General features: G+C 35.3%; 3 protein-coding genes across 3 annotated transcripts; 2 read left to right on the plus strand and 1 right to left on the minus strand.

Annotated features, from left to right (window-relative positions):
* Window positions 1–286: 286 nt before the first annotated feature.
* mrpl24 (mitochondrial ribosomal protein L24) lies at window positions 287–3,073 on the plus strand. Its single transcript, XM_065287106.1, has 6 exons — window positions 287–445; window positions 1,081–1,267; window positions 1,426–1,521; window positions 1,618–1,721; window positions 1,839–1,969; window positions 2,622–3,073. Exons 2-6 carry the CDS (start codon window positions 1,085–1,087, stop codon window positions 2,756–2,758), a joined length of 651 nt encoding a protein of 216 aa, XP_065143178.1. The 5' UTR covers window positions 287–445; window positions 1,081–1,084; the 3' UTR covers window positions 2,759–3,073.
* A 520-nt stretch (window positions 3,074–3,593) lies between these two features.
* prcc (proline rich mitotic checkpoint control factor) lies at window positions 3,594–6,707 on the plus strand. Its single transcript, XM_065287117.1, has 6 exons — window positions 3,594–4,298; window positions 4,377–4,424; window positions 4,714–5,205; window positions 5,291–5,386; window positions 5,578–5,724; window positions 5,848–6,707. Exons 1-6 carry the CDS (start codon window positions 4,047–4,049, stop codon window positions 5,998–6,000), a joined length of 1,188 nt encoding a protein of 395 aa, XP_065143189.1. The 5' UTR covers window positions 3,594–4,046; the 3' UTR covers window positions 6,001–6,707.
* Window positions 6,708–7,558: 851 nt separating this feature from the next.
* On the minus strand, window positions 7,559–10,024 carry mrpl9 (mitochondrial ribosomal protein L9). The gene is made up of 8 exons (XM_065281954.2): window positions 9,894–10,024; window positions 9,679–9,807; window positions 8,983–9,142; window positions 8,768–8,892; window positions 8,629–8,682; window positions 8,421–8,522; window positions 8,251–8,334; window positions 7,559–7,971 (listed from the first exon to the last, which is right to left on the minus strand). Exons 2-8 carry the CDS (start codon window positions 9,784–9,786, stop codon window positions 7,861–7,863), a joined length of 744 nt encoding a protein of 247 aa, XP_065138026.1. The 5' UTR covers window positions 9,787–9,807; window positions 9,894–10,024; the 3' UTR covers window positions 7,559–7,860.
* Window positions 10,025–10,397: the final 373 nt, after the last annotated feature.

Consider the following 10,397-nt stretch of genomic DNA (forward strand, 5'->3'; position numbering starts at 1 on the left):
TTTATAAATATATAACCCTTTTATTAGAGCGTAAATAACACCCATTACTTAATCCTATCCTCATTATATCAAGTAAGTTAAACGTAACTTAATGGTGTATTTATTATTCAATAAAAACTCTCAAAACGTTGTCTATAACACACAATTTTGCACTTTGTCGTTGACAAATAGATTTGTATGTTATTTTTCACTTCTATAAGATCATTAAAAAAGACTGCATAATAATTATACAAGAATTAGAAGCATGTTGTTTAAAATTATTTGCGTGGCATGTCATTCTGCAAGACTTTTTTTGTCATTCTGCAAGACACGGCAGACGGCACCAGAGACTTTTATTTTGACACATAAGTGGTTTGAACAGGAAAAGGAAGCAGCACGCAGTGTGCACAAGTTTGACCCTTGTGGATCTAGAATTTAATTCTGCACTACATCATCTGAGATTTAGGTATGTAGATTGTTACTTTGTTTAAAAAAAGTCGTGTATAAAATCAAGATAAGATAATAATTAAAGCACATAAAAGAAACAGGAATGTAGATGTTTCCGCAAACATCTGACAGCGAAACCAGACTTATAACACAGGTCGATGTCCTGCTCAAGTGCAGATTTCAGAAATTGCTAAAAAAAAATCATTGAATTAATAAAGCACATAAATGGTTTTGCAACCTATATTAATTTATTTTAGAATGGGGACTAAAATATTTGTCAAATCAGACGTAAATGCCAGATGGAAAAAATACATTATTGGTAGGCTGGCAGGCAAAACAGAAAGGAAGGTTGACATTCTGTAATGTTCACAAATATATATATATATATATATATATATATATATATATATATATATATATATATATATATTTGTGAACATTTATAACATTTATAAAATTAATCCATATGAAAAAAATTATAGTATAAGTTACTAACTACATAGTATAGTACTGTAGTTGTATATACTATATTATGTTAATTATGCTATATCTAGTATAGTAAAATTTTAGTATCTAGAATATTTACTATAGTTAATAATACTATAGTATGGTAACTTTTAAACTTTTTAATTTCTCTTGTGATCCCAAACACAGAACCATGAGACTCACAACGTTGCTTTCAATGGCTGCAAAAGCTGCTTTTCCACATGATTATCGTTATGGGACGAACAGACCGTGGACGTTGGCAGCGCGCCGTCTCAACCCACCTGGCAGGAAAAGAAGAAAGGTTTTTGTTGAACCTATTGCAAATGAGGACTGGCATGTTCTGAAAGGAGATACAGTAAGCATCTGTTTCTGTTTTTATGAATCAATGTCCTCTTGGCATTTGGATTTCTTTGCATCTACAAATGCAAATGATACAGAAAATTATTCCTTACACCTTATACTATTATTATAAACCTTAATTATGTCATATACATTTATATTTAATTCAACCAGGTGGAGATTCTGTCTGGTAAGGACAAAGGGAAGCAGGGTAAAGTTGTTCAGGTGTTTAGACATCGGAACTGGGTCATACTCGAAGGGTTGAACACGGTAGGAAAAGAGCTTGTGATCTATTCGAAAATTAAATATCAACTTTAGATTTCATTGAAAGAGCCTAATCTTACATTTGAACATGTTTTTATTCAGCATTACAGGTATGTTAGCAGATCTGGGGATTACAGGGGAACATACGTCGCCAGTGAAGCGCCTCTGTTGCTGAAGGATATTTCGCTTATCGACCCTACTGACAGGTGAGCAATAATACTGTCTGTTTGAGCATCAAACATTACATGCCATAGACTAGAATACAACACATGTGTTATGCTTTGCTTTTACAGCAGTATGTCTTTGTTAATAATGTGTCTTAGGAAACCTACAGAAATTGATTGGAGATACACAGAAGAGGGTGAGAAGGTGCGTGTATCCATCAGGACAGGACGCATTATTCCCAAACCAGTGTACACGAGAAAAGATGGCATCATTCCCCAGCAATGGAAAGGTGGGATTTTAGATGAGAAAATAATGAACTCTAAATAGATTTAAAACAATATAGTTGTGTCTCTGTAATCAGATTGTTTTCTTTATGGTAGTGGCTTGGCGATGGCATTTATTTGTCTGTTATTAAAGAGTAACTAAACCCCTGGTCAGAGCCTGACTCCACCCACTGCAATATTTGAAAAATGCAAGAAAAGTGGGCAGATCCCAACGGAGATAGAGGGGACGAACTAAGTGTGTGGTGAGATCGTAACAAGGGCGTGGTGAGCTTGAACCTGCTTACGTCACGAGTTATTTCTTGGACCCAACATCCAATAGGAAAATTCAACTGCAGTAGCCACCGTTCAACCTGAAGAGGGCAGCACTCAGACGTTTTTACACCATATATTGTAGTATTGAAAGACTTTATATCCAAATGTAAAAAAACTTACTAAAATCAATGAACAGCACTAATAAAGCATCATTCTTACAGATCAGTAACTAAAAAAAGTTGGATTAGGGTTTAGTTACTCTTTAATATACAGCTGATTTGAAGGAGAAACTGATGCTGTTTATTCTTAGCTTGTCAAATGTGGCCTTGTAATATAAAAGTGAAAAGATTAATTAGTTATATGATCCAATCTGAGACTGTTTACCTCTCTTTCTATATCTCACAGATGGACCTAAAGACACATCTACTGAGGATGCTCTTCAGAAAACATACACACCCTCTTTGAAAACGCTTGAGGAAGAGATTATGGAGAAAATGAACATTCAGGAAGATAGGAGGCCTCGTAAGGGCTATTGGTACTGAGATACCACATTGACTGTGAACATTGAAGCAACTGTTATTCAAAGATTATTTATGATGGGAAAATAAAGTGTGTTTGACAGCCTTTCTCAATAAACCAACAAAGTGCTGTACTCTGCTGCCTTGATTTGATGATATAAACAGATGAGAGGCATTGGTTGATGTACAGGACCAGTCAAATGTTTTTGAACACTCATTCTTTGTTTTTTCCACATTATACAATAATAGTAAAGTCATCAAAACAATAGAGTAATACAGATGTAAATGTAGGAATTGTGTTGTGACTAAAAGCATCCAAAATAAATCAAAACTCTTATATATATATATATATATATATATATATATATATATATATATATATATATATAAATATATATATAAATATATTTATATTTTTATATATATATATATTTATATATATTTATATTTATATATATATATATATATTTATATTTATATATATATATTTATATTTATATTTATATATATATATATATATATATATATATATATATATATATATATATAATTTTAGTTTTCTAATAAAAGAAATGAATGTTTTTGCTTACAAAAGTAATTTAAAATATTTGAACATGCACTTTAGATTAAAATATTTTTAGGTTCACTTTATGGGAGTGTTTATGGTTTTAAGATGGTATAACGTTAGTAATTTTTGTTAGTGAATTTACATTTATTAAGTAGTTAGTTTTATTTTACTAATTACTATTAGTGCATTATCTTTGGTGAATGATATTTGTCTCCTATTAAACGAGAAGATTTGGCCGCCAATTTTGGCGGTATCCACACGGTGTCAGCATTGTTCAAATCGTGTATGCTGAACCGGAAGTTGAGAAAATCCGATCGTGGAAGAAAAAATATGTTTACGGTGTAAATGAGGCTGCGAGGAAATAAATACAGAAAGCGATAGCTCGTAGTTTGCCGTATACGTTTGGTTTTTAACAACAGTTGTACGTTTAAACTAATGCATTCATGTGTTTCTTGCGGAGAAAATATTGTTCTCAACGCTTAAGTTATCCAATGTAAGCACAGCTCCAGCTAACGTTACAAGCATACAGCGCTATTTCAACCTGCAGTTTATGCTGAATTCGGACATTTTTCCAGACATACTGCTAAAATTATATAAATAGTTGGTTGTGCGTTATTAGTACTGGAGGACATGGTATCAAGTTGAGCAGCTTTAGTGAAAGTGATGCAAAACAGCTCGTTAGCGATCGGATTGGGTTTAATTCAGTTTTTTATGAACACGTCTGATCTTATCTGATCGGTGGAGATGTCTTTGGTAGCGTACGAAAGCAGCGACGACAGCGATCGCGATGACACTCCGGGTTTACCCGCACGACCCGCGGGTAAGGTCGGCGGACTGTTCGCCTCTCTACCTGCGCCGAAATCAAAAGCTGAAATCAGACCGAACAGAGATCAGACATCGGCCCCTCAACCTCAGAGGATGAGTATGGATATACCCAAACCCAAAAAGCGCACAGAGCCCGTTAAAATCACCGTTCCTGAAATAAAACGAGGAGATGTAAGTTTATTGATTCACGAGTGAATCATTTGAATCTTTTGAATCATTTCACTGCTTGACGTTGTTTTAATTTTTTAGTCCGACTCTGATGATGACGAGCCTGTGCGAAAGAAAACAGCTTCCAAGGTATGAATTTGTAAAGTATTTAGTCTTTACCCTATTGAAAAACATGCAATTTTTAATGGTTTCCATTATGAATCGGTTAAACCATTAACCATTACACTGCGCTCCTTATTGTAGTAGTGCATTACCAATAGGGACACACCAAAATCATTATAGTTTCCATTAAAACCCAGTCAATAAATGTCAAAATCCTGTTTTGTATGATAATAAGTTTTAAGGCACAAACATTTGCCTAACTTTATACATTTGTTAAGCATGCCCATAAACACCTCTCACATACATATTCTTCTAGGGCAGTGGTGGTTTGTCCTCTATGCTGCCCCAGCCCAAAAATCTGGTGGTGAAGGAAGCCCAGCGACCACTGGTTCCCCACACACTAACTAAACGACCAGCGTCGGACAAGCCAAAGGCCAGCACTGTAAAGCCCTCGAGCATCTCTGGAACCACCCCGTCTCCATCAGCCATCAAAGCTGCTGCGAAGTCCGCCGCCATGCAGTTAGCTCGCCAGATGGCCGCTGATGACAATGGCAGTGATGATGATATGGCTCCAGAAAACTACTTTTCCCTTCCAGAAAGCTCATCGCAGCCCGTGATGTCACAAATCCCAGATTCCCAACACTATGTTCCATCTCTGGACCCTCCACCTGGTGTTGAGGATGCCCCATTGGACTTTAAATCTACAGAAAGTCACAGTAAGTCACTTGGAGCCATGCAGGACTGTCAGAGGGAAGATTATCAATATCAGTACCAACAGTTTCCAGAACAACCCGAAGCTTCATCGCAGGTATGCCTGTTTGTGCAAAATGCCACTATGATAATGTTAAATTCCTTACGTCATGTAGCTGATGTTTCATGTGTATTTTTTACAGGAATACTTCGAGGGGGGTGGCTACCAGGACACAGACCCAGACCCTGAAGCTTGTGAGCAAGATGAATCTGGGCCCTCAATGTTCAACGATGAAGCAGTAAGTACTTTTTACATTGTTACTATTGCTCACTTCAAAAAAATGCATGCCCACCGTTCCGATTTTGCTGTCTGATAAATTGGTTGTTGATTGGTGCTTCAAACTGGAACATATTAAGCATTGCTTTGTCCCTTCATGGTAATATCAGTGCTCAATCTTTTACCTTACAATATTCATGCTTTTTATTCCAGTTCCGGCGGCTGCAGGGTAAACAGAATCGTGGAAGAGAGGAAATCAAGTTCTTGGAAATCAAAGGAGATGATCAGCTGAGCGGCAACAAGCAATGGATGGCCAAAAACATGACGGCTGAGCTGGAGCCACGCAAGTCCTTCAGCAAGGTAAGCAACACAAATGGCACACGTTTTCGCTCCGTTCATAAATATGATAAATACTCAAAGGTATTGAGAACCGTCTGAGACAAATCTGCATGCAGGTCAAATTTATATCAATCTTGCTTACAGAAAAGAGGAGATCAGCCAACAGGACAACAGAGACGCAAGCACCAAATCACATATCTGATTCATCAAGCCAAGGAACGCGAACTTGAACTGAAGAACAACTGGGCCGATAACAAGCTCACCCGCCGACAGACGCAAGCCAAGTATGGATTTTAGTGGACGTCACATCAAATATCACCGAAATGTGGCACGTTTATCTAACTAAAGCTGGGCAAAGACTGTGAAGAAGAAATGTTTTAGCTTTTAGAGATGTCATACCTTTACATATTGTTTCAGAAAGAAGCAAACGTTTGCAAATATCTCAGTTTGATGCAGTTACACTATTGATGGTGGCACCAAATGTCTGCTGAATAAAATCTGTAATGTTGATCCATTTTTATGTTCTCCATATTCGGTGTTGTTACAAATGTTTTGGTCATAAAATAGTCACCTGTAATGTCATACATCCATTTCAGTTAACATGATTTAAGTTTATTTTATGATTGCAAAATTATGTTTAACTATAACTTGGTTTGGTCTGAGGGGTTCTTGTCTTCCACAATGTCTGTTGTGATCTGTGGCAAGTTACTAGAAACGGAGATTAGACATTAAAAATAAGGAATGTAAAATATGAATTTAAACTATAATGTCTTAGTCTAGTCTTGGTTTAAATTTTTTTGTTTTCAGTTGAAGATATATTCTTAAAGAATTTCATGTAAAACTTTAAATAAAGTTGATAACAGTTTTATTGCATCACAAGAGAATTTGCAAAAATGATGCATTTTGTGTGTTAAAGACTTGTGTGTAAAGTAGTTCCTACCTAAATGCATAAATTTGAAAAATAAATAATATTGGGTTTACAATAAAATGAGACATTTTCAGGATTTTCATGACTCACTGAAAATTATTACACAAAACTTTGTAAAATATATATATATATATAAAAAAACGTTTTACCTTACATTTCTTTTTTAAAGGGGACATATTATACAAATCTGACTTTTTTGTTTAACTGGGTCCCCAATGCTTGAATTAACTTAGAAAATGTGAAAAAGATCAACCCAGTAACTTAGTTTTGGTAAACCATTCTCTGCAAGCATAAAATTTGGCTCCCCTTGTGATGTCAGAAGGGGATAATACCACCCCTTAATCTGCACTATCCAACCATTGCACTGCCATTTAGTTCAGATGTCAGCTCATTTGCATTTTAAAGGACACACCCAAAAACGGCACATTTTTGCTCACTTCTACAAAGTGTAAATTTTAACATGCTATAATAAATTCTCTATATGATATTTTGAGCTACAACTTCACATACGTATTATGGGGACACCAAAGATTTATTTGACATCTTAAAAAACGGCTTATGGAATGTCCCTTTTAAAAGATGGTTAAATTCTTATAATAGAGAGAGAATACATTTGACGGTACCCATTGAGTTCCATAGTAGGAAAAACAAATACTATGGAAGTCAATGGGTACCGTCAACTGCATGCTCACCATCATTAATCAAAAGATCTTCCTTTGTGTTCAACAAAATAAAGAAACTCATACAGGTTAAGAACAACATGAGGGCTAGTAAATTACAGAATTTTCATTTTTGGGTGAAAAATGAAATATTCCCTTTAAATATTTTGTCTATAAAAGAATGATAAACTTTTTAATAAATGTATTTATTTATCTTTGATAATGAAGAGAGGACAGCAAATCATGAAGGTGAGAGAGAGGGGAATAGGAGTTAGCATAACAATAATACTTTTGGAATAAAAATGTTTTTTTGCATGTTAGATATTGTGTATATTTTGTGTAATTTAAACAACAAGATTTACAATTGGAAAAACAAGATTAAGACATTTGCATTTTTCAGATTTATTTTCATTAGATTCACATCAGTACACAGTATTGAATCATATCAGTATATTTCAAAATATACATGAACTTGGAAAATGTGTAATAAAGGAAATAAAATTTGTCCAAATTCCTCACTTATGTCCAAGAAGTTATTGCCTACAACACATCATCTTTATTAAAGAAAAACTATTCTGAATCAGACTGTTGTTCTTGTTGTTTCCTCATAAGTCTCTGTTGGCTCGGCTCCACAAACGGCACCACAGACATGGGCACCCTGACTGTGTCCACTCCATTCACCTGAGAGACATAATACAGGTCAGCCTTCCAGTTCAAAATATTATTAATGCCCTGAAGTCTGCGCTTTACAGCAATAATACCAGTCTGCTATCTGAAAGCAATTCCTATAGAAGTTGTGCCTTTTTAATAAAGCAATAAGACCTGAGATACTGACTGTTCACTAGTTTTATAATGCTTTGTTACTTAAATTCATCATTAAATATGTTGCTCACATAACTTTAAAACATATTTGTGGATTATCTTTAGACATAGAATATGTAAGAGTGCATCTAGGCTTACTGTGACATCACACCAGTAATCTCCAAGCGTTGTGATTGGTTCTTCAGGGAGTGTCAAGGCGTGTGTTGGTACAACCACACCCAGCTGCGGGCAAATTTACAGTAAATGCAAAAAACTGTTTTACATGTAAAATGCTTTAGCATTATTTATAATATAATCTGCCATCTTACCCGTCTGAGAAACTGTCTGCTAACAATTTCTTTTGTAAGCGAGTACTGAATGGAAGTGTGCATGCCGACTTCAAGTTTCGATTTCTTTAAGAATTCAACAGTCTACAAAGAAAATATAAAAACAATAATGTTATTTACTTATTTTTGACAACTTCAAAGAGTTTACTAGCATATTAGATGGCCTCAGAGCTTGTAGACATATACTCACTAGCTCTCCGGTGCGTGTCTGGATTCTGTCCTCTGGCCTTCCTTCACGCAGTAGCTACAGAAAAACCAAAACAACTGCATTACACCTGAATGTGACACGAAATGCATCGAATGCAATGATTTGCAATACGTTAACCAACCCTTCTTTCCTCTGTAAACATGTCTTTGTTTTCCTGTGAGGGGTAGACAGCCAGACCCTGGGATAGCAATTTGTTGCGGCCTACTGACTTTTTCACAAAAACTGTGTCTCCTCGGCCACCAAGGTCTGTAAATAAAAAATCAATGACGTCAAAATCTTTTGACAAAAAGCTGGTTACCATGGTAAACTAGAGGGATCGAAGGGGTAAGCACATACTAGGCACTGTCTGTGTAAGGATGAGCTCCATTTTATCTTGGCCTTTATGTTTTGTGTCCTCGACCAAGCGGTAAACTCTGTGTCTTCGTGGATAAAGTCTGGGTGGCCTTCCCTCTTTTGACAACGGGACCTTCCACCAACGCTCCACAACAACTGTGTTCTGACATAAAACAAAAGCAACAATGAATAAATAAGCTCGAATGTATTAAAACTTTAGGGTTAATAAAAACTGTGAATTTTAATGTGTCACACACACACACACACACACACACACACACACACACACACACACACACACACACACACACACACACAGACACACACACACACACACACACACACACACACACACACACACACACACACACACACACACACACACACACACACACACACACACACAGACAGACACAGACACACACACACACACACACACACACACACACACACACACACACTTATGTATTTATATGTAATATTACACATAATACATTTACAATACCAGAATATTTTTAACAGTTGACACAAAATGTATAGAATTTCTAATAAAATGACATCAGTACATAAATACTTTGCAAATCCAACTGGACAAAGTAAGTTACCATATTCAAATAGTTATTGCAGCAGATAAAATAACTAAATGCTAGACATTATTGACATGGCTTTATCAAATATGTTTCATTTTCTGTTGCTTACCTTGCATGCCGTTTGTGAAAAATGTTGTATGCGATTCAGCAAAGAGTTTAGATGTGAAAAATTCCAGCAGCTTTGAAGGACAAATCGTGATGATGCGACTGACCACATAGTTTACACGTATACTTAAAACTGAATAATAATGTAGAAATTTAGTTGCAAATAATCACAGTTATAACATACAGCATTGCATAAATAATTTGTAAAATATTACAGACATTTATTAATGATCATACGCTGTCACAGCATTGACAGAGCCACATGAACTGCACTGTGATGATAAAGGACCCCCAGGAACCGTGTTAGGTAGCCATTCATTTTGCCTGGACAAAAATCGTAGCACGTTACACTTATTTATTTAACGAACTGCTTTTATTTAATATTACTCATGCTTCAAATTATTTGGATTTAAATATAATTTACCAAATTAAAAAGATTCCTGAAAACGATGCGGCAATTATTTAAGCAAAATGAATTAGCTAGTTAGTCAAGTTTTTAAATTATATGGCGTGTGTAGGTAAGTTACATATATAAAAAAATGTTTCCCAGATAAAAATGTTCACAATTAAAGGGAAAAAAAAGGTTTATCACGGGGCCAACTAAAGTAACTCGTGAGAAAACATTGGTTTCAACGTAAAAGTCCTAGAGGAGAAAAGTGCAATAAAAGTCTTCATATAAATACTAGATTGCATTGACTGTTAAATTCTCTAAATTTAATTGGA

The sequence above is a fragment of the Paramisgurnus dabryanus genome, chromosome 19, assembly GCF_030506205.2.
Source record: "Paramisgurnus dabryanus chromosome 19, PD_genome_1.1, whole genome shotgun sequence".
In the NCBI taxonomy this organism is placed as follows: Eukaryota; Metazoa; Chordata; class Actinopteri; order Cypriniformes; family Cobitidae; genus Paramisgurnus; species Paramisgurnus dabryanus.